The sequence below is a fragment of the Gobio gobio genome, assembly GCF_949357685.1.
Source record: "Gobio gobio genome assembly, chromosome: 25".
Lineage (NCBI taxonomy): Eukaryota > Metazoa > Chordata > Actinopteri > Cypriniformes > Gobionidae > Gobio > Gobio gobio.
In genome coordinates, this window is record NC_137121.1 from 33,006,800 (window position 1) to 33,031,798 (window position 24,999).

A 24,999-nucleotide genomic window follows, 5' to 3' on the forward strand; every position below is an offset into this window, starting at 1 on the left:
TTTTTATTGATAAATAACACAGATGCTGTCAGTGATATTTTGACTACTCAAATAGAAAATATCCTCAGTTTCCATTTCAAAAATCAGCTCACCTTAAACCCGTGAGGAACTTTGTGCTTCTGTATCCATCTTAAGAATTTAATGAGGCACAACATCACTGATCTACTACAAATAATTATTCCTTAATAATTCATAAACGTCAAATATGACAGCCCTTCAAGAGCTTTGTTATTTATTGAGCTGTAAATAAAACAGCCCTAAGAACATAAAGCACACGGGGATGTGTAAAGAGCGCGGTCGCCCCCTGTCGGCCGGGAGTGAGGCTTCACGAGGACAACACCAGGTAAAGAGACTTTCTTTTTATTGGAAAACTGAATAAATATATATTCTCTGGATATTTGAGGACAACATCAAGTTTAGAAATTTCAATTATGAAAAGCGACTAAATATATGGAAAAACAAAAAATATATATATTATGATGGCTCTTATAAAATAACAATAATATTATAATAATAACTGAAATTATTACAAAATATCAGAAATTATAAGGGAAAACATTTCTTGTTCCTAAAAGCCTACTAAGAAGAAGAAGAAGAAAATAACAAAACATGAAAAGTGTGGATATAAAAAATAATAATAGCTGGCTCTTTATAACCAAATAAAAAATAAAAGTCAAAATCTAAAAACATGCCAATTATAGGCTATTAATAATTATAAAACGTATGAGGGGCAAATGCACAGTTGTACCCTAAAACAGAACACATTACTTTTAGTTTAATTAGCATCACACATTAAAGCGTCCGGTGTTGAGTCGGGTGGTCAGGTCCGTCCACACACTGATGCCCTGCTCGTCAAAGTCTCCGTCCGCCAGTGTGAGCGCGCGGAGCTCGCGCTCGGTGTCCTCTTTTAACGCGGCTCCGGCATTTATTAAATCTCTGAATCGATCAGTCAGTGCATTAAACGTCACTGGCCCTTCTGACGTGGGCACCCAAACACTCTCCAAGACGTCATACTCCAGGCAGGACGCCCACTGTTTCAAAACCCCCCGGTACGCCCGGTTAAACTCCGGGGACCGCCGGGAGAGGAGCGCGCACAGCCCGGGACACAGCGCTCGGCACAGGTCACTCAGAGCCCCGTCGCGATGCTGAAGCCAGGCGAGGATGACGCGCGCGGTGACGGCGTTCGATTCGTCATCACCGGACAGGAGCGCGGCCGCTATGATGTCATAAAGGCGTTCCATTTCTCCCGCGCTGTCCCGGAGGACGGAGTCCAGCACTGAGCGCGCGCGCTCGTCGGTGCCAGCGCGAGTTAGGGCAGCGTTCAGGAGTTTCCCTCTCACCTCCGCCTCGACCCGCAGCCCGGGGCGCGCGGTCCGGTCCCGCGCGCGGCACAGCAGATCAAACGCAGATCTGCACGTGATGAGGCTGCTCAGATCAAACCGGAATTCCTGTGGGATTTTGGGATCTGGGAAAAGCACTTGCATGAGGGAGCTCGGCGCGTAAGGGTTTCTGAGCAAGTGCACGAGCAGCGCGTGCTGACACTGAGCCAGGTCCGAGAACGCGACCGGAGAGTGCGCCGGGAGAGTGTCCCGCAGCCGCCGGTTGGTGTCGCTCAGGCCGGCCTCCAGCGCGGCTCGGACCGCGGGGTTCGACTGGAAGCGGGAGTGGAGCTGCTCGCAGTACTCGGCCCACTGGAACGCGCGCTGGACGGTGAGCCGGTCCCATTCACGCACGCGCTCCGTCTGCGAAAAGGTCAGCAGCTCCAGGACGTTCCTCAGTTGAGTCTGCACAGCCTCCATCAAACCCCCTTCACTTCTCAAGCGTCCACACACACACACACCGGACAACACGCGCACGGAATCAGTGGCTTTCAGTCAGCGTGCGTCGTTCTTCACTTGCTATTGGTTGAATACGCGCACGACGTCACTTTTTTCCGCGGGACTGAACTTCCGTGACAGTTTTTCAAAATAAAAGAGTGGGATTTTTATTTTTATTTTTAATTTTTTACGCGAAACGATCTATAGCAGAACTTTGATCAAAACTGCTTGTCCCAACTCATGTTGAAACGCATAAATAGATATCCATTTTACAAATGAAAATATGATATATTATAGTAATACAACATTTAAAATAAAAATATTATATATTATAGTAATACAACATTTAAAATAAAAATATTATATATTATAGTAATACAACATTTAAAATAAAAATATTATATATATTAATACAACATTTAAAATAAAAAGATTATATATTATAGAAATACAACATTTAAATACAAATATTATATATATTATATTTATTCAACATTTAAAATAAAAATATTATATATTATAGAAATACAACATTTAAAATAAATATATTATATATTATAGAAATACAACATTTAAAATAAAAATATTATATATTATAGTAATACAACATTTAAAATAAAAATATGATATATTATAGTAATACAACGTTTAAAATAAAAATATGATATATTATAGTAATACAACATTTAAAATAAAAATATGATATATTATAGAAATACAACGTTTAAAATAAAAATATGATATATTATAGTAATACAACATTTAAAATAAAAATATGATATATTATATTTATTCAACATTTAAAATAAAAATGATATATTATAGTAATACAACATTTAAAATAAAAATATTATATATTATAGTAATACAACATTTAAAATAAAAATGATATATTATAGTAATACAACATTTAAAATAAAAATATTATATATTATAGTAATACAACATTTAAAATAAAAATATTATATATTATAGTAATACAACAAAACATTTAAAAAAATAGTATATATTATAGTAATACAACATTTAAAAAAAATTATATATTATAGTAATACAACATTTAAAATAAAAATATTATATATTATAGAAATGCAACATTTAAAATAAAAAATATATATTATAGTAATACAATATTTAAAATAAAAATATATATTATAGTAATACAATATTTAAAATGAAAATATTATATATTATAGTAATACAACATTTAAAATAAAAATATTATATATTATAGAAATGCAACATTTAAAATAAAAATATTATATATTATAGTAATACAACAAAACATTTAAAAAAATATTATATATTATAGTAATACAACATTTAAAAAAAATTATATATTATAGTAATACAACATTTAAAATAAAAATATGATATATTATAGTAATACAACATTTAAAATAAAAATATTATATATTATAGTAATACAACATTTAAAATAAAAATATGATATATTATAGTAATACAACATTTAAAATAAAAATGATATATTATAGTAATACAACATTTAAAATAAAAATATTATATATTATAGAAATGCAACATTTAAAATAAAAAATATATATTATAGTAATACAATATTTAAAATAAAAATATATATTATAGTAATACAATATTTAAAATGAAAATATTATATATTATAGTAATACAACATTTAAAATAAAAATATTATATATTATAGTACTACAACATTTAAAACAAAAATATTATATATTATAGAAATGCAACATTTAAAATAAAAATATTATATATTATAGTAATACAACATTTAAAAAAAATTATATATTATAGTAATATAGTAATATATATATATATATATATATATATATATAATTTTTTTTTACAGTGCAACGTTTGAAATAAAAAATATTATATATTATGGTAATACAACATTTAAAATAAAATATGATATATTATAGTAATACAACATTTAAAATAAAAATATTATATATTATAGTAATACAACAAAACATTTAAAATACAAATATTATGTATTATAGTAATACAACAAAACATTTAAAAAATAGTATATATTATAGTAATACAACATTTTTAAAAAATTATATATTATAGTAATATATATATATATATATATATATATATATATATATATATATATATATATATATATATATATATATATATATATATATATATATATATATAATTATTATTTTTTTACAGTGCAACATTTAAAATAAAAATATTATATATTATATTAATACAACATTTAAAATAAAATTGTATATATTATAGTAATACAACAAAACATTTAAAATGAATATATTATATATTATAGTAATGTGTATATATATATATATATTCTTTTTTTTTACAGTGCAACATTTAAAATAAAATAAAAGACTTGATTTTCGTTTTTAGTTTGTTTACATAATATATAATATGTGTGTGTGTACTGTGCATAATTATTATGTATAATAAATACACACACATGCATGTAGGCCTATATATTTAAGAAAAATGTTATTTTTACATATAAAATATTTATATATAAGATAAATTATATAAATATATAAACAGTATATACATGCAAATATTTATTGAATATATACATGCATGTGTGTATATTTATATATACATAATAATTATACACAGTACACACACACATATTATGTAAATACAAACCTTTTTTTTTGGATGCGATTAATCGATTGCCCAGCACCTATATATATAAATATTATAAATATATAAACGTTACTGACCGGAAAAAATACAAATACAATACAAAACCTAAACTAAAAGAACAAAAAAATTACATTTTGTAAAAAATTACATTACTATTGTAATTATATACGTTTAAATATAGCCTGTATAAATAAATTAAATATAGCCTATAGCCTATGTTAACTGACCTAAAAAATACAATATATATAGCACTTTATTTATAGCACTTTTCAGGCATAAAATACAGTTCAAAGTGCTTTACATAATGTTCAATAAAACACATGTAGGCTACATCAAACATGGGAGATTAAAAAACGTCAAATGGAACACACAGGATAAAATACAAAACATATGATGAACCATAATCATCCAAAACATATCTGACCGGGACTAAGCACACAGGACATCATTTATTAGTATAAGCACAGTTTAGAGTAGGCTAACTAATTAAATGCTACGGTAAACATATACGTTTTTTTTCTTATACATATATATAATAGCCTATAGCCTATATTAGGGAAGCTATAGCTTAGGTTTTTTTTAAAGAAAGCTAAAAACGTATATAAATATATAGGTTTTGTATTATATTTGTTTCCGGCGAGTTCTCGTTTGTCCTCATCTGTGTGGCTCGTTTTATGCTCTCGTGCAGCTCGTGGTTCACAGTCGCGTCGCGCTTATAAAGACGCGTCGCGTCGCGTCTCTCTGGGAGGCGGTGAGATGAGCGAGCGCACTTTGAACTGAGACTCGCAGTGACAGTCGGTCTGAGGCTCAGTGTCACGGTAAACACTCCGAGGTGGATCCTGAGCTCGAGGAAAGCATGAATTCATCGCGAACGAGCGTCTACTGTTGAAGAACCGACCGACTGCAGCCAGTGCATCTGCAGGGTGAGTGGAAAGAGACACACATGAGAGAGATAGATAGATAGATAGATAGATAGATAGATAGATAGATAGATAGATAGATAGATAGATAGATAGATAGATAGATAGATAGATAGATAGATAGATAGATAGATAGATAGATAGATAGATAGATAGATAGATAGATAGATAGATAGATAGATAGATAGATAGATAGATAGATAGATAGAATTACATAGGCTACTGTAAAATATTGAATTCTTTATTTTAAAAAAACGTAATAATGGGAAAAGTTCCTTCAACATGCATTACGCTTTTAGGATGACTGCATCTAGAGTTTAGATCTGTTTTTGTGGTTTCTCTTTAAGTGTTAAAAATAGCTCATGAAAGCTCCAGCAGCTTTGAAATATTACTGCAGTCATAAAATGCCAAGCATGCAGACTCGAAAACAGAAAAGAACAGTTTTTCTCTTCAGTGTTTGCTATGAGACTGCAGAAGGCATGAGTTTTTCTCTCATAACACGAGCTGCCTCAGTTAAACGGGTTATTGTGCATTTCAAACTAACAGTTCAAGTGTGTGAAAGCCCGTAAACATAATTAAAGCCAGTCTGATACACTAACCAAACTGGGAAAGGAAATCAACTTTAAACTGAACTTACATGCGAAAGGCAAAAATTCAGTTTGAATTTAGAAAATGTGAGTGTGTGTGAGAGAGATTTACCCTTCACAGTCCTTTAAGGACAGAATACAATGTGTGTTTTGTGCAGCGTTGAAGCTCAAATAACTGCAACAGAATCAGATATGCGAGCTCACTGATATTTCTGCATTAGTCGAGGTCAGTGTATGGTTTATGGGTGGGAAATTCACACGACATATATGACATATATTGCCTTTACGTCCCTCCACTGTCAACTTCAATCTGTTTGCTCGAGAAATATTGACTGAGAGAATATCATGTTGTTTTAATATAAAGGTTTGTCTGTCACACTGTACACTGACCTTTGGTTTCCACCATATGGGCTCAATATGTGTGTGTTTATGTGTGTGTGGTGGTGAATGTACTGTACATGTCCATCTGTGAACGGTGGGAGCTTGTGTTCGCCGGGCATCTGTTTCAAGGTGGAGATCATGCAGTTGTGCAAACGTCTAATGTCAGCAAATGATGAGCCGTCTTTGAGAAAAGAGAGAGATTTTAGTGAATGCTGGTCTGTAGTTCACACAAAACCTGATGCCATAATGCTATACACACCAGTGTTACTCTTAACAGCTAATTTGATTTAGTTTGAGTCATAGTCTTTTGACTAAAATGCCATTTAGTTTGAGTCGACTAAAGTCTGAATTGTTTTTAAAGTCTAATGAATTTAGTTCAATTAAGCTTTGTATCAGTAGAAACTCAGTTGTATATTCGAATGACCTTTTCTCAGTCTAGAACGCACCAACTTCTAAAATAATGTTACATTTCTGCTACATAAATGACCCATTTTAAATACACACGCATCTTTTCCATCTTTCCATTACATAACTGCTTGTTCTTGAACACATGTCAAAACTAACATTTTGGCATAATTGTGTTTTTGACCGTTCAAACGCAAAAATACACGAAAGAGCTCAAATCACATTTTTTGTTTGTTTTTAAAAAACATCTATATAGTTTTTTTTATAATTTTGTATTTCTGTTTTAGTTAGTACTGTATATCAGGTTAAGCTAAAGCTTCAAATAAGTTTTAGTTTATTTATTTATTTATTTAAGTTTTCACATTTATTTAATATCAAGTAATGAATATGTTTTTATGGTTTTAGTTAACTATTATAGCCCTGACACTTTATTAAATAACATTTAAGTGTCAAATACTGTTCTTAGTCTTTCCTCCTGACTATGAATTAAATGGGAATGTGTGTAACCAAAAATGTATATAATGCGTGACTTTTAATTATAAACAAGCTCGGAGTACACCGGGACTCTTATTTTGAAATGTCTGTGCATTATGCTGCATTCACGCTGAACGCGAATAGAGCGTCAAATTCGCGTCTAGTGGGACGCCTGAACATTTTGAATCCACTCGCACGTCCAATTCGCTTTGACATGAAATGACATACAGTTTATTGTCAAATTTGCGTCTATCGCGTGGATAGTGGATTCAGAATGTTCAAGCGTCCATCTAGACGCGATAGACTTTTTATATTTACGTATAAATTGAGCGTTTGAAGCGAAATAGACGCGTGTTCGAGGCGCTCCAGGAGCTGCGCCTGGATGATGGCTGCTTTCAGCGATACTTCCGCCTGTCCCGCGCCCATACAGCTCCGTATGACTGCTCACTGACAATATCAGTCAATGTTAAATGAGTGGCTTTTTATTTATTTATTTTTTATTAAATGCATAAAAGAACAGTAACAACAATTTTCATCATTGTCATGCCATAGTAATGCAATAATACGCCAAGGTCCTTCAGTCTTTCAGTCCAGATTAAGTGCCAAGTCCTTAAACTCAGCCCCTGTTTTGAATGAGTGACTCCGGGCGGGCCTGTCCCCGTTTATCACGGCACTTACCCCGTTTAGCAGGCTCCTGATTGGTTAACGCAGCGCCAATAGACGCCAAAGTTCAGATTTTTAAACTCGGGCATCAGATGCGAAATCGCTTCAAACGCGTGAATCCACAAAAAGCACTAAATAAAATCACTCGCACAAGATGCTCAATTCGCGAACTAGACGCGCAAATGAGGCGAAATCGCGTCCATCGCACCGTGCCAAACGCGTCTATCACGCCGCAGGACCTCCAGACGCGCGTCAACGTGTCTTTACATTGACTTAACATGCAAATCACTCGCTCCAGTTCAGATGAGGGAGATCAAATATGCATTGTACAACCGTGTAAACATGGTAAAGTAAACATTGTCATTATTCCTCAGCATTAGTTCATAAAACAGGACCTGTCATAAATGTGCGTTATTCATTGATTGAGCCGTTCTGAAGCGCTGTCACGTGAGCCTGTTGAATGTGCAACAGTGCCGCATTTTCCCGCGGTTAGATCCGCACGTCCATCCATCCATCATCTTCCGCTTATTCGGGGCCGGGTCGCGGGGGCAACAGTGTAAGCAGAGATACCCAGACTCTCTCTAGCCACTTCCTCCAGCTCTTCCGGGGGAACCCCGAGGCGTTCCTAGGCCTGGGAGACATAAGCCCTCCAGCGTGTCCTAGGTCTTCCCCGGGGCATCCTCCCGGTGGGACGTGCCTGGAACACCTCCCTGGGAAGGCGTCCAGGAGGCATCCGAAATAGATGCCCGAGCCACCTCAGCTGGCTCCTCTCGATGTGGAGGAGCAACGGCTCTACTCTGAGCTCCTCCCGAGTGACCGAGCTCCTCACCCTATCTCTAAGGGAGCGCCCAGCCACCCTACGGAGAAATTTCGGCCGCCTGTATCCGGGATCTTGTCCTTTCGGTCATGACCCACAGCTCATGACCATAGGTGAGAGTAGGAACGTAGATCGACTTACAGCTCAGCTCCTTCTTCACCACGACAGACCGGTACATCGACCGCATTACTGCAGAAGCTGCACCGATCCGTCTGTCAATCTCCCGTTCCATCCTTCCCCCACTCGTGAACAAGACCCCGAGACACCTGAACTCCTCCACCTGAGGCAGGAACTCTCCACCAACCTGAAGTGGGCAAGCCAGCCTTTTCCGACTGAGACTTGGAGGTGCTGATTCTCATCCCAGCCGCTTCACACTCGGCTGTAAACCGTCCCAGTGTACGCTGGAGGTCCTGGTCTGAGGAGGCCAACACGACAACATCATCCGCAAAAAGCAGCGACGAAATCGCACGGTCCCCAATCCGGACACTCTCCGGCCCTTGGCTGTGCCTAGAAATTCTGTCCATAAAAATGATGAACAGAACCGGTGACAAAGGGCAGCCCTGCCGGAGTCCAACATGCACCGGGAACAAGTCTGACTTACTGCCGGCAATGCGGACCAAGCTCCTGCTCTGGTCGTACAGGGGCCGAACAGCGCGTTACAATTCAAATGTGCGCATCTTTTACACAGGACATCAGTTCTGACTGGATCTCTTCCCTAATCTCTCCCTAACATTTTCGTCTCGTTTATATTTTAGTTGACGGAAATGACAGTAGATTTTCGTCATAGTTTTTGTCAGTGAAAAAGGGTCGTTGACGAAAACTATGACGAAAATTATTTGTCAACGAAAAGGCAAATCTGTCATTCACTTGTCCGAGTAAAAAATGTGCTTGTCCGGAAAAAAATCATAATAAAATTTGTAAACAACATTTATTCTGAAGCAATATTCTCACCAGTGTTCAATCAGCTTTGACATATTTAAATCTGCATATTTTTATCTTTTATAAAGGGCATTTTCCCCCTAATCTTATTAAATATAGGCTACACTCTAAAAAATGCTGGGTTAAAAATAACCAAAGTTGGATTGAAAATGGACCCAGCGATTGGGTTGTTTTAACACAGCGATTGGTTTGTTTTAACACAGCGATTGGTTTGTTTTAACACAGCGATTGGTTTGTTTTAACACAGCTATTGGTTTGTTTTAACACAGCTATTGGGTTGTTTTAACACAGCGATTGGTTTGTTTTAACACAGCTATTGGGTTGTTTTAACACAGCGATTGGTTTGTTTTAACACAGCTATTGGGTTGTTTTAACACAGCGATTGGGTTGTTTTAACACAGCGATTGGGTTGTTTTAACACAGCGATTGGTTTGTTTTAACACAGCGATTGGTTTGTTTTAACACAGCTATTGGTTTGTTTTAACACAGCTATTGGGTTGTTTTAACACAGCTATTGGGTTGTTTTAACACAGTGATTGGGTTGTTTTAACCCAGCAATTGGGTTGTTTTAAGCAAACATTTAACCCAACCGCTGGGTTAGAACAATCTAAATTGCTGGGTTAGTCCATTTTCAACCCAACTTGGGTTATTTTAACCCAGCATTTTTAGCTATGCTTCAGCTTTCCTATATTCTTAAATTTGATCAATAAACCAATCAAATTAAATAATTTACACTGAAAAATTACAACTGCATTAAATAATGTTATGAGATTGTTTTAAATATGTTTTGAATTTACAAATAAGAAAAGTTGGAAAGAATGTTTAAACATGAAACTAAAACGGCAGTAGGTGGCGGCAGGTGACCGTCTGAATGAGCGAGTCATTGAGTCGATTCGTTCAAACGGCTGATTCATTCAAGAATGAGGCAGGCGTTTACGAATAGGCCATTGAATCTTTGATTCAACCGATTCATTCAAACGCTGAATCATTCACTAACAGCTGTTGCGGTGACACGCGTTCTGCTGCGTTCTGCTGCTGTAACCAGCAGCCATATCACCCTGACGCCCAAGACTGGTTTCCCACTGAAGCTAAGCAGGGCTGAGCCTGGTTAGTACCTGGATGGGAGACCAACTGGGAAAACCAGGTTGCTGCTGGTAGGGGTGTTAGTGAGGCCAGCAGGGGGCGCTCACCCTGTGGTCTGTGTGGGTCCTGACACCCCAGGATAGTGATTGGGACACTATACTGTAACAAGCACCGTCCTTCGGATGAGACGTTAAACCGAGGTCCTGACTCTCTGTGGTCATTAAAAATCCCAGGATGTCCTTCGATAAAGAGTAGGGGTGTAACCCCGGCATCCTGGCCAAAAATTGCCCATTGGCCTCTGTCCATCATGGCCTCCTAATCATCCCCATATACAGATTGGCTTCATCACTCTGTCTCCTCTCCACCAATCAGCTGGTGTGTGGTGGGTGTTCTGACACAATATGGCTGCCGTCGCATCATCAGGTGGTGCTGCACATTGGTGGTGGTTGAGGAGATCCCCCCTTCTATATGTAAAGCGCTTTGAGTGCCTAGAAAAGCGCTATATAAATGTAACAAATTAATTATTAATTATTATTATAATTAATGAATTATAAATTATTATTATCTTTGTTTGGAACTATTTTCGCTGCTGAAATAGATCAAAAACAATGTTGCATCTAAAATGTTAGTGACTTAATGTTAATAATTGTTTATGAAACTGTCATATGAAATCAGTGTCACTTTCAGTCGTGATGGTATTCAGGAAAACAGCACTCTTGCGACGTTGCAACTGTACCATGTTATAAATATAAATAAACTCCACATTTCTACATTTTTACGGCAGTGTGTTAACTGAGTTTCATTTGTTTCGATTTCGATCACTTGTCCCTTCAAAAAATCCACTTGCCCCGGACAAGCGGACAAGAGTTAATGTCGAGCCCTGCATTCTCACGTCCAGCTCCTTGATGTTTAAATATCAAATGCACTCGCGCATCTGTTCACCCATGGGTGTGCTGAATCAGACACTAAATCCAGACGGACAGCTCTGTTATTATAGAGAACTACTGTCCGTGTCTCAGAAGGGATCTTGCTTTTGTCCGTATGGGACAGTGTGTCCTCTTTTTATCCCTTGGAGTGCCAGTACACCTCTTTTTTCCCTCTGGTTTCGTTTTCTCTCAACCTTTTCCAGCACAGGAGCTCATTCAGAAGGAAAGGAAAGAGGAGACTTGGCTTTATCTGATAGAGCAGGTCAAGTGAATTCTGGCGTACTATTTTGTGAAACAAGAAAAATATACAGATTGACTTTCAGTTCGCACTCGACTGCAGCCATTCAGAGCCCACCACCACCACACTGTGCCGATTGTTGGACCCGAGTCCTCATTCCCAGGTTGCTCAGTGGGAGCAAAGCTCAGGAAGAGGTCCCATTCAGCATCACTGAAGATTTTACACTTCTCAGAACTCAGAACGTTTCTCTTGAGCCTCTGGGATCCACATGTGTTGCATTGAATTATGGGTCAGGGGAAATCCCTCGCAATGCTGGGTGGCATCACACATCACCGGCACATTTCTGTGTTCGTAACAAACCAGGCCAGGCCATTTAATGCATTCAACCACGAAACAACTTCAAACAACAACGACATGAAGTTACAAGCTTTGCTGAGAGATCAAGATGAACTCGTCTGTTTGGCAGGATTCACTAGAATTAAGAAAGAATGCTCTCCCTTCATCCGTGTTTGTGTAGATCACAGACAGATATTAAACTGGATTGTTACACGTTCTTCTGCAAACAGCCGCAGGTGTTACAGCCGCCTTAGACAAACAGGGAAATGCCCCTGTTAACAAAAGAGCTGGACAAGAGATGCATCTGTTATCACTAAATTGTTATAAATTGAACAAAACCTCACATGATTCGTAGTCCACAACATCACCACACAATGAATAAATAACCCAAATTAATTACCTAATAATTAATAATGAATTGTACAACTATAAGTACATTTATATCCAGCTTTACAGATACATACAGCATACTCACGTAAAGCGATATACACTATAGCTCTGTCCCAAATGAAGACACGCTCTCGTGACTCCACAGGTTGTTTAACCCAGCAATTTGGTTGTTTAACCAAGCAATTGGGTTGTTTAACCAAGCAATTGGGTTGTTTAACCAAGCAATTGGGTTGTTTTAACCCAGCAATTGGGTTGACCAAAGCAATTGGGTTATTTTAACCTAGCAATTGGGTTGTTTAACCAAGCAATTGGATTGTAACCCAGCAATTGGGTTGTTTAACCAAGCAATTGGGTTGTTTAACCAAGCAATTTTGTAGTTTAACCCAGCAATTGGGTTGTTTAACCAAGCAATTGGGTTGTTTTAACCCAGCAATTGGGTTGACCAAAGCAATTGGGTTATTTTAACCTAGCAATTGGGTTGTTTAACCAAGCAATTGGATTGTAACCCAGCAATTGGGTTGTTTAACCAAGCAATTGGGTTGTTTAACCAAGCAATTGGGTTGTTTAACCCAGCAATTGGGTTGTGGTTGTTTAACCCAGCAATTGGGTTGTTTAAACAAGCAATTGGTTTGTAACCCAGCAATTGGGTTGTATAACCCAGCAATTGGGTTGTTTAACCAAGCAATTGGATTGTAACCCAGCAATTGGGTTGTTTAACCAAGCAATTGGGTTGTAACCCAGCAATTGGGTTGTTTAACCAAACAATTGGGTTGTTTAACCAAGCAATTGGGTTGTTTAACCCAGCAATTGGGTTGTTTAACCAAGCAATTTTGTAGTTTAACCCAGCAATTGGGTTGTTTAACCAAGCAATTGGGTTGTTTAACCCAGCAATTGGGTTGTTTAACCAAGCAATTGGGTTGTTTTAACCCAGCAATTGGGTTGACCAAAGCAATTGGGTTATTTTAACCTAGCAATTGGGTTGTTTAACCAAGCAATTGGATTGTAACCCAGCAATTGGGTTGTTTAACCAAGCAATTGGGTTGTTTAACCAAGCAATTGGGTTGTAACCCAGCAATTGGGTTGTTTAACCAAGCAATTGGGTTGTTTAACCCAGCAATTGGGTTGTTTAACCAAGCAATTGGGTTGTTTAACCAAGCAATTGGGTTGTTTAACCCAGCAATTGGGTTGTTTAACCCAGCAATTGGGTTGTTTAACCCAGCAATTTGGTAGTTTAACCCAGCAATTGGGTTATTTAACCAAGCAATTGGGTTGTTTAACCCAGCAATTGGGTTGTTTAATCAAGCAATTGGGTTTTTTAACCAAGCTATTTGGTAGTTTAACCCAGCAATTGGGTTGTTTAACCAAGCAATTGGATTGTAACCCAGCAATTGGGTTGTTTAACCAAGCAATTGGGTTGTTTAACCAAGCAATTGGATTGTAACCCAGCAATTGGGTTGTTTAATCAAGCAATTGGGGTTTTTAACCCAGCAATTGGGTTGTTTAACCCAGCAATTGGGTTGACCAAAGCAATTGGGTTATTTTAACCCAGCAATTGGGTTGTTTAACCCAGCAATTGGGTTGACCAAAGCAATTGGGTTGTTTAACCCAGCAATTGGGTTGTTTAACCTAGCTATTGGGTTGTTTAACCTAGCTATTGGGTTGTTTAACCAAGCAATTGGGTTGTTTAACCTAGCTATTGGGTTGTTTAACCCAGCAATTGGGTTGTTTAACCTAGCTATTGGGTTGTTTAACCAAGCACCTTACCTTACCTAAGGTTCTTGGTTCTTGTGGTATCAGGAACCTTAGCAGTGGATACTGTCATAGTTGTCAGGGCGTCTCCAGGGCTGGGCGACGAGCTTTACATGGACAGATCTCACTCACATCTGACACATTTGATCTCGTTAGATCATCTGAATGTGAATTGGCAGTGTATTCTGAGGTTTCATCAGGAAAAGCACGTTTATTTGTGTAACCAGAATCTCTGGGGCGGGACTGGAGAGAAGCCACACAGTGTGTGACTGTTCTGTCTTTAAAAAAAGCCAGTGCACATGATATCACAGGGCAGAGAAAAGAGAGCCTGGAGCTGGACTGTGATGAGAGGATCCGCATGGAGGATAAGAGTGCTGAGAAACGACAGAAAGGGCTTGAATGATCAGAGGCACTTTAGAAGAGAAAGACGACGCTTGTGCTCTGTGGGAAAGGGAAATCATTCATTTGAGGGATTTTATCAGAACCAAATGACTGAATGAGTGTTCTTGAGCTGTCCTGATGTGTGTGTGGTGTGTGTTTTCTGCAGCATGTGTAGTCCTCTGAGCGGGAAGCAGACGCCGGCCGGCCCGGGTCTCACAGATCTGCAGCGCTACAGCCAGTGGCTGGCCAGCAGACACGAGGCCAGTTTACTGCCCATGAAGGAAGACCTGGCGCTCTGGCTCTCCGGGATGCTGGGTAAGTCATTTATAAACTCTTCCAATGGCCTAATGCTTTCCATATCTTTCAAATCAGTGAGTCTCCATTGAGTCACAAACAAAAATAACATTGTATTTAGCCGTGAAAATCCTGAAATGTATTGCTCTGGGTATATGTTTTGCATATGTAGTACGTTTCACAAAAAACATGAAATCTTACTGGCGCTAAATAGCATGTTCAATTTTCTCCAAAACAGTTTAATGTGAATGTGGCAACATCTTATTACGTCACACATCTGTCCATCATCGTATAAAGCCAGGACCTCAAATGTTGTGGGCGGGGCTAAGTTCGGCCAGCATCCAGGCTAGCTCCACACGGGGGTTAGTAAAGGCCTTCTGAATCCATGGGTTTGTGTAAGAAAAATATCATTATTTAAAACTTCATAAAGTAAATGATCTAGCTTCCGCCAGACCGCCTTCTGTATTCAACTTATGAAGGAGAAATCCGTTTTATTTTTTCCCCAAATTCCTTTTTTCAAGTTTTAAATTTTTTTCTGGATTTAATTAATTATTATATTTTACTTTTATTTTTCGGACTTCATTTTAATGGTTCAATTAAATTTTAGTAATCAAAAAGCATGTCTAATTAATTGAAATTATGAATATTACAATTTAACAACAATGTATTAAAGGGGTCATAGAATGGTACATGCACTTTTACAAGTTGATTATACGGAAATGTGTGTTGGCAGTGCCTGTACACAACCATCCTATAATGATAAAAATACATCCAGTGTTTTTTTTTAATATCCTTATATATTTTCCCCTGTCTCAAATCGAGCCGTCTGATCGTGTGACGTTACACGGTGTACGCCCCTCCTAAGATTGTTGATTGACAGCAGCGTTTCAACACAGACCCGCCCTGAGCGAGCTGTCATCAGTCCGCCATTGTTGATACGCTGGAGCAGAATGGCGTCTAAGCGATTGTGGTGTTGTGTTTTATTAACCTTTATATTAATCTTTGCAAATCGCTTGCACGCTTCACGATGAATGAGGCTAAAGTTTACAGGGTAAGTTACATTACGGCATGCTTTCTGTGTATGACGTTCTCAATATAATTCATAATCCCACGTTTATAATGAACAACGCGTTATGTTTGTTATTACAAACTGTGTACTCGGGTGATAAAGTTAACGTGGTAACACTACACTAAGCTTACTTTTGTACATGGTTTATAACGGTGTCTGTTACTGATTAAGAAGTAATGTAAAAAAAAAATCTTATAACATAACATCAATCTGTCAATGAACTAACACATCAGTAAACACATAGCAACTACACTACTCTGCCAGTACAAAGATAGATCAAAGTGACATGACGTTAACCAACCATTCAGAAACGTCCTGTTCGAACTTCGATGGGTTCGTCATCTGTTCCTGGTCCGACTCCGGTTCAAAATGATAATGTTGCTCAGATGTGTCCTCAGAGACTCCCGTTGCCATTATTTCTCGAAAATATACCCTCAAATGTTGTCAAGGCAACACTCCACGTGTGTTGTGGTGTTGTGTCGGGTCGAACCGAACGCCCCACAGAGCAGAGGGGGCGGGGTGAGCAGAGCTCATTATCATTTAAAGTCACATACACTGAAATGACTTGCTGAAAACTGAGTTGGTTTTGACCAGGTAAAATGAGTGTTCCCATTCAGTCGGTCACGTTCGACGTACGTCGGACGTACCGACGAATTGGGATCACTTCTGGGAGCCCCTATCAGCTTCGAGCTATCTAGAACCGGCCAATGATCAATTGGCGTGCGAGATTTGCATCTCGCGCTCCGCCCCGCGCCGCGGGTATAAACAGGAAGCGAGAGCGAATGCACGCTGTCATTCACTTCGGAGCCACACGGCAGATGAAGACGACTCTCTTGAGTTTATCGCTGCTATCAGCAAGACTGTTCCTGAACCGGAGAATCCAGAGGAAACGGGTGTTGGAGATACGGCACATTTCAGCAGGGATCCGCGCTGACTCATCGCTGCCTCTGCAAGCAGAGAAAAACTGCTGTTTTAACAGCAACAGCAAAATCTGTTGGTCTGGTTGGGCGTTTTTCCTGTTGAGTACAGGCACGGGCTGCACACAATCCCGTGCGCTGTCGCGTTTCCCCCTGAGTGCTTCAGCACAAGAGCGTTTCCTCACAAAAAGAGTTCACGGGTGACGTGCCGTCCTTTTCAGGATGTCTTACCACCCGTGCGTTTCTGGATGCGGTCGTTCCCTGTCCCCTGCTGACGGTCACAATCGCTGTCTCACGTGTTTGGGCACACAGCACGCTGAGGCGGCGTTTGTGGATAGTTCATGTTCCCACTGCGGGAACATGACTATCGCGGAGCTAAGATCGAGACTCTCCTACCTCCGGGCTGGGGGAGTCCCCTTACCCATCCCACGAACCAGGGCTGCCCCTAACCCGGGCGGACCTGCTTCTTTGGATGGCCAGGGTGATCTGAGGATCACGTTTAGGGCAAACCCGCCGAGTCAATCTCCGCAGGCCCCTATTCCCTCTGCTCCGCAGCCGGTAGAGCCTCCAAAGGAACCCGCTGGACCCTCCCACGGGAGACCAGTGGTGACTTTTGGAGCTCCAGCGGACGAACAGATGTCGATCGCTGCATCGGAGGGGGAGTTTCAGTCCTCGGAGGATGAAGGGTCAGCTGTACTGCCTCCCTCTGGGAGAGTGGCAACGGCTGCCCCGGACCCTGAGATGGCTGCTATGCTTGCCCGGGCCGCCGAAAGGGTTGGGCTCGAGTGGAACCCTCCACCGTGTCCCGAACCCTCTAGGTTGGACGATTGGTTCCTCGGGGTGGGTCGCGCTGGTTCTCAGCGTCCCGCCCCGACACCTTTCTTCCCGGAGGTGCATGAGGAGCTCACGAGGTCGTGGACGGCACCTTTTTCTGCCAGAAACCGGCCGAGTGACTCCTCCCCCCACACTACTCTCGACGGCGGGCCAGCCAAGGGTTACGTGGGGATCCCGCCAGTGGAGCGCGCCGTCGCGATGCAACTGTGTCCGGCGACCGCCTCTAACTGGCGCGGTGACCCACGTCTCCCGTCCCGGGCCTGTAAGTTCTCTTCCAGTCTGACTGGGAAGGCTTACAAGGCCTGCGGGCAGGCTGCGTCCGCCTTGCATGGCATGGCGCTGCTTCAGGTCCACCAGGCCCAAGCGCTCCTTGACATGCACGAGGGTAGGCCTGACCCAGAGCTCCTCCGGGAGCTCCGGACGGCGACGGACCTCGCCCTCCGGGCGACGAAAGTCACCGCCCGTTCCATCGGTCAGGCGATGTCCACGCTTGTGGTCCAGGAGCGTCATCTCTGGCTTAACCTGGCTGACATGAGGGAGACCGATAAATATCGGTTCCTGGACTCCCCCATCTCGTCAGCTGGGTTATTCGGCGACGCGGTCGAGAGCTTCGCCCGACAGTTCTCGGCCGCCCAGAAGCAGACGGAGGCGATCAAGCACATCCTGCCCCGGCGGCCCGCTGCTGCCTCCACCCCGCCGCCGGCGGCAGCGCCTCCGACTACTCGTCGCCGAGGACGTCCACCCGCCGCCGCCTCCGCCCCCGCCAAGGCACCGCAGCAGCCTTCCACCAGCCGACGGCGTGGGGCCGGCCGTGGGAAGGATGTCCAGCCCGCTCAGGCCGCTGCCAAGCCAGGTGGCAAGCGTCGTCGCAAGCGACCCTGAGACGGGCCGCCCAGAGATGGAGGAGACTGCTCTAGGGAGATGGCTGCAGCACCACTCCTTCCCCCGGAGGAGGGCCGGGGGAAAATCTTTTGTTTTTCTGTTCCGCCGCTGGCCCCAGTGTCAGCGGCACCCAAAACATCAATAAAAGAGCAGTTTCCAATATCTCTGGGTGCCAAGAGAGCGCGCTTGGCGGTGGTCGACGCTCCCATGCCTCGCCACCCTCAAGTACCTCTCCCTTCGCCAGCAGGGGACGCCGGCTGTCGGGACGCACACAAGCGGCCTCCCCACACTCGCACGTCCCCTCCGCGGATGCAGGTAAGTGTTGCACAGCACACTCAGATCCCGCTGCGGGCCGCTCCCATGCCGTCCGAGCCGGATCCCTGCGTTCCGCCTCGCTGCCCCGCTGCGGGTACGTCTGTGGTGCCGATGGTCCCCCTTGCTCGGAGTCTGGGAGCCTGGCTAGCGCTTCCCAGCCCGTCTCGGTGGCTCATCCGTACCATCAGACTCGGCTATGCGATTCAGTTCGCCCGGCGTCCCCCCAAGTTCAGGGGCGTTCACTTCACGACTGTAGTGGAGGCGAACGCCCCCGTGCTCAGGGCGGAAATCGCTGTCCTACTGGCGAAGGACGCGATAGAGCCGGTCCCTCAAGCCGATATGAGGTCCGGGTTCTACAGCCCGTACTTCATTGTACCCAAGAAAGGCGGCGGGTTACGACCGATCTTGGACCTGCGATTCCTGAACCGGTCCCTTCACAGGCTGCCGTTCACGATGTTAACGCAGAAGCGCATCTTCAGGTGCATCCGTCCCCGAGATTGGTTTGCAGCGATCGACCTGAAGGACGCGTACTTTCATGTCTCGATTCTCCCTTGACACCGGCCCTTTCTGCGCTTCGCGTTCGAGGGACGGGCATATCAGTACCGCGTCTTACCCTTCGGCCTGTCCCTGTCGCCCCGCGTCTTTACGAAGGTTGCGGAGGCGGCCATTGCTCCCATGAGAGAGCATGGCGTTCGCATCCTCAACTACCTCGACGACTGGCTGATTCTTGCCCAGTCACGAGAGCAGTTGTGCGAACACAGGGACAAGGTGCTCAGTCACCTCAGCCAGTTGGGACTTCGGGTCAACTGGGAGAAGAGCAAACTCTGCCCCACGCAGAGGATCTCTTTTCTCGGTATGGAGATAGACTCGGTCGCCATGACTGCGCGCCTCACCGAGGAGCGCGTCCAGTCGGTGTTGAACTGCCTGAATTCGTTCAGAGGCAGGACAGCGGTTCCACTGAAACATTTTCAGAGGCTCCTGGGGCATATGGCATCCGCAGCCGCAGTAACGCCGCTCGGATTGCTTCATATGAGACCGCTTCAACGCTGGCTACACGATCGAGTCCCGAGATGGGCGTGGCACAGCGGTTCCCTCCGCGTCCAAGTGACTCCGAGGTGCCGCCAAACCTTCGGCCCGTGGTCGGACCCTCTGTTTCTCCGGGCGGGAGTTCCCCTAGAACAAGTGTCCAGGCACTCCGTTGTCTCCACGGATGCCTCATCCACGGGTTGGGGTGCCACGTACAACGGGCTTGCAGTTTCGGGTCTGTGGACGGGGCCTCAACTGCAATGGCATATCAATTGCCTCGAGTTGTTAGCAGTTCGTCTTGCACTCAGCCGCTTCAAAGTGCCGCTCAGAGGCAAGCACGTTCTGGTCCGGACGGACAACACTGCGGGCGTAGCGTACATCAACAAACAGGGTGGTCTACGCTCCCGTCGCATGTCGCAACTCGCCCGCCATCTCCTCTTATGGAGTCAGAAGCATCTGAGGTCGCTTCGTGCCGTTCATATTCCGGGCCTGCTCAATCGTGCGGCCGACGAGCTGTCACGTCAGCAGGTACTTCCGGGAGAATGGCGACTCCATCCCCAGGCGGTCCAGCTAATCTGGAGTCGTTTCGGGGCCGCACAGGTAGACCTGTTTGCCTCCCCAGAGACGACCCACTGTCAGTGGTTTTATTCCTTGACCGAGGGGACCCTCGGGTCGGATGCCCTGGCCCACAGCTGGCCCCGGGAAGAACGCAAGTATGCGTTTCCCCCAGTGAGCCTTCTTGCCTAGACACTGTGCAAAGTCAGGGAGGACGAGGAGCAGGTCCTGTTGGTCGCTCCGTATTGGCCCAACCGGACTTGGTTCCCGGAACTAGTGCTCCTCGCGACAGCACCTCCCTGGCCCATTCCTCTGAGACAGGACCTCCTGACTCAGAGACGGGGCACCCTATGGCACCCGCGTCCGGACCTCTGGAAACTCCATGTTTGGTCCCTGGACGGGACGCGGAGGTTCTAGGTGACCTACCGCAAGCGGTAGTTGACACCATCACTTCCGCTAGAGCCCCCTCTACGAGGCGCCTCTATGCGTTGAAGTGGAACCTGTTCGTCGACTGGTGCTCTTCTCGCCGAGAAGACCCCCGAAGATGTTCGATCGCTTCTGTGCTTACCTTTCTACAGGATGGGTTGGAGCGAAGGCTGTCTCCCTCCACCCTCAAGGTCTATGTCGCCGCTATCGCCGCTAATCATGAGCTCGTAGATGGAAAATCTCTAGGTAAGCACGATCTGATCGTCAGGTTCCTTAGGGGAGCAAGGAGATTAAATCCTCCTCGTCCTCCCTCTATACCCTCTTGGGACTTAGCTCTGGTGCTAACTGCACTACAGAGAGAACCCTTTGAGCCTCTGCAGTCAGCTGAGTTGAAAATACTGTCGTTAAAGACTATACTCCTGATTGCGTTGGCCTCCATCAAGAGGGTAGGGGACCTGCAGGCATTTTCGGTCGACGAATCGTGCCTGGAATTCGGGCCCGGTAACTCTCATGTGATCATGAGACCCCGGCCTGGATATGTGCCCAAGGTTCCCACTACTCCTTTCCGGGATCAAGTGGTGAGCCTGCAAGCGCTGCCTTCGGAGGAGGCAGACCCAGCCCTAGCTTTTCTCTGTCCCGTCCGTGCTCTCCGGACTTACGTGGACAGAACGCAAAGCTTCAGGACCTCAGAGCAGCTCTTCGTCTGTTACGGAGGACAGCAGAAGGGAAAGGCTGTCTCCAAGCAGAGGATGGCCCACTGGATAGTGGATGCCATCGTCTTGGCTTATCAGTCCCAAGACGTGCCCTGCCCGCTCGGGTTAAGAGCCCACTCCACTAGGGGTGTTGCCTCTTCCTGGGCGCTGGCTCGTGGCGCCTCGCTGACAGATATCTGTAGAGCTGCGGGCTGGGCGACACCTAACACGTTCACTAGATTCTATAGCCTCCGTGTAGAGCCGGTGTCTTCCTGTGTGCTCACTTCCCATAGTCAGTAACACCGAAGTACCCGTTCTAGTGTCGGCTTGCTGCGCCATTCCCTCCCCTATGGTAGACGGATGCGTGCGCTTATTCTGCTCCAGTCGAGTTCCCCGGAACGGCGAACCCTGTTGAGTCCTCCGCAACCCGCGGCAGTCGGACGTGGCGGAGCGTTCGACGCCAGGTCTAACACTCGTATGCATTGGTGGAACTTGTGTTAGGCTGGGTTCCGTATGTAGTGACCCCCACGGCGGTCCCATATGTGTATTCTTCCACGGTACGGCTCCCTACGGCGAGCCCGTGTCTTTCCCTTGGCAGAGCTCCTCTGCCGTCTCAGGTACGTGTTGTCTCCCTCCTATTGGCCGGAGCCACCCCTGAGACTTCCGTATGTTGTGCTGCCCACGGCCAGCCCATACGTGTATTCTCCACATGTTACTCCCTCTGGGCATGATGTGGCTTCCGCAGCTGCCTTCACAGGCACGCTTTCCCAGCGTTATCCAATACAGTCAGCTGAGTGGGTCTTGCGGAACAGCAGCTTGACTCTCCCTGCGTGAACCTTCCCGCCCGCATCAGATCGGGGTCTGTGGGGCTCATCGCTGGGCGCTGGAAGTGGTAGTAACTATGGCGTTTTCCATAGGGGATCCCAATTCGTCGGTACGTCCGACGTACGTCGAACGTGACCGACTGAATGGGAACGTCTCGGTTACGTATGGTAACCCTCGTTCCCTGAAGGAGGGAACGGAGACGTATGTCCCGTCGCCACAGTTGCTGTACCATCACTGCAGGTCGAGCCACTACGTGTGGCTCCTCAGTGAAAAACAGCGTGCATTCGCTCTCGCTTCCTGTTTATACCCGCGGCGCGGGGCGGAGCGCGAGATGCAAATCTCGCACGCCAATTGTTCATTGGCCGGTTCTAGATAGCTTGAAGCTGATAGGGGCTCCCATTGCACTGCACTTTACTTTCCTATTGTTACTGCGTAACAACCTGTAATAAACCTTGCACATTATACTTCTTTATATATACATATATATATATTTATGTTAACCACTTATTTCTAAGTCTACAGTTTATCTCACTTATCATATCCACTTATTTTTTTATATTTTTATATTTTAATTTTTATATTTTTATTTTTATCTTATTTCCTATTTTTATCTTTTACTTGATTTATTTATAATTCTACTTATGTTAATACTTTTTATTCTAATTTTATTCTATTTCTATTTTAATTTCTTGTAACTGTTATTTGCACTGTCCATGGAGCGGACCTGTTTACATTTCACTGCCAGTTGTATATTGTGTATATAACTGTGTATGTGACAAATAAAACTCTTGAATCTTGAATCTTGAAAAAGAAGTGATCCCAATTCGTCGGTACGTCCGACGTACGTCTCCGTTCCCTCCTTCAGGGAACGAGGGTTACCATACGTAACCGAGACGTTTTCTTACAATACTAATGAGAATTTTTAATTAAAGTATATTACAAAATTTTCATTTAGACACTAAAGAATCATATTAACTTGTACAAAAATGTCATTCTATGACCCCTTTAAAAGTTTAACAAAAATCATGTTAGGGCTCTATGAAATACATTTAATTGTAACCAAATTCTAAGTTTTCTAGATTCCACTTTAATGGTTTAATTTAATTTAAGCATGTCTAATGAATTGAATTCATAAAAACATCAATTTATTCATTTAAAAATAACATTTCAATTCCTTCAATTTTCTTTTTTTCCCCCCAGAAATTCTGTGATGTGTATTTTATTATTTCTGGTAATCAAATGAAGGCGTACAACTTTAAATTAAATTATATTTTAATCATATGAAATAAAAAAATAAGTTTTAATAATGTATTATTATTATTATTATTATTATTAGTGTTAGTAATATTACCTAGCTCAATTCTGTACAACAGTAATATATTTCTGCCACAATTTCAAGTTAAACCAGACTTTTATTTTGACGGGTTGGCGTTAAGACGTTTGAGTTTCTGTGTGTTTATGATATGACGATAGCTTTTCTCAAATGAAAGTAAAATGCTTCTGAAGGGACTCTCAGAGCGGCTCTGGAGATGAAGTTCATGTGTTCATGTCTGAAAACACCTGAGGCTGAAAACACCACAAGCGTTCTTCTGTGTGTGTGTGTGTGTGTGTGTGTGTGTGGTGAATGAAACCATTAGTTCACACAGAGATAATATGCGTCTTTTTGCGGCTTAATATTCACAGATATCGTGATTTGATTTAAAGGGTTAGTTCACCCAAAAATGAAAATTCTGTCATTAATTACTCACCTTCATGTCGTTCGACACCCGTAAGTCCTCTGTTCATCTTCGGAACACAAATGAAGATATTTTAGTTGAAAGCTGATGCTGAGAAAGGCTTCAGATAGGCCTCCATTGGCATTCAGTACATTTACACTCACAAGACCCATAAAAGGCACTAAAAATGTCGTTACAAAGTCCATCTCACCACAGTGACTCTACAATAATTTTACGATGCGACGACAATAGTTTTTGTGCGCAAAAAAAAATAAAAATAACACCTTTATCCAACTTGTTCTTGTCTTCCGTGTGTGCCTCCACGACGCATGCGCGAGAATATGACGCCGATCCGGCGTTCGGACACATGACCCAGAAGCGATTTGTTTACAAGCAGAGGAAGACGCTTGTGTCTAAGCTGTTGAATTCTACATTGATCGTGCTTTAGGTCTCGGCGTAGTTCTCAAAATGGGGCTTAAGTGTGCATTTCATGGATTCCCGAATGCTGGCGCTACGTCATATTCTCGCGCATGCGTCGTGGAGGCACACACGGAAGACAAGAACAAGTTGGATAAAAGCGTTATTTTGATTTTTTTTTTTGCGCACAAAAACTATTGTCGTCGCATCGTAAGATTATTGTAGAGTCACTGTGGTGAGATGGACTTTGTAACGACGTTTTTAGTGCCTTTTATGGGTC

The 24,999-nt window shown here is 42.9% G+C and overlaps 2 protein-coding genes across 2 annotated transcripts in view; one reads left to right on the forward strand and one right to left on the reverse strand.

Annotated features, from left to right (window-relative positions):
* Window positions 1–350: 350 nt before the first annotated feature.
* fancf (FA complementation group F) lies at window positions 351–1,870 on the reverse strand. The gene has a single exon (XM_079808877.1). It carries the CDS (start codon window positions 1,797–1,799, stop codon window positions 786–788), a length of 1,014 nt encoding a protein of 337 aa, XP_079665003.1. The 5' UTR covers window positions 1,800–1,870; the 3' UTR covers window positions 351–785.
* A 3,284-nt stretch (window positions 1,871–5,154) lies between these two features.
* gas2a (growth arrest-specific 2a) overlaps window positions 5,155–24,999 on the forward strand; it is a 68,049-nt gene continuing 48,204 nt past the window's right edge. Inside the window, exons 1-2 of the mRNA XM_079809770.1 lie at window positions 5,155–5,386; window positions 14,919–15,067. Of these exons, the coding sequence (XP_079665896.1) occupies window positions 14,920–15,067 (148 nt within the window). The 5' untranslated portion in view covers window positions 5,155–5,386; window position 14,919. The remainder of the gene's footprint in view (window positions 5,387–14,918; window positions 15,068–24,999) is intronic.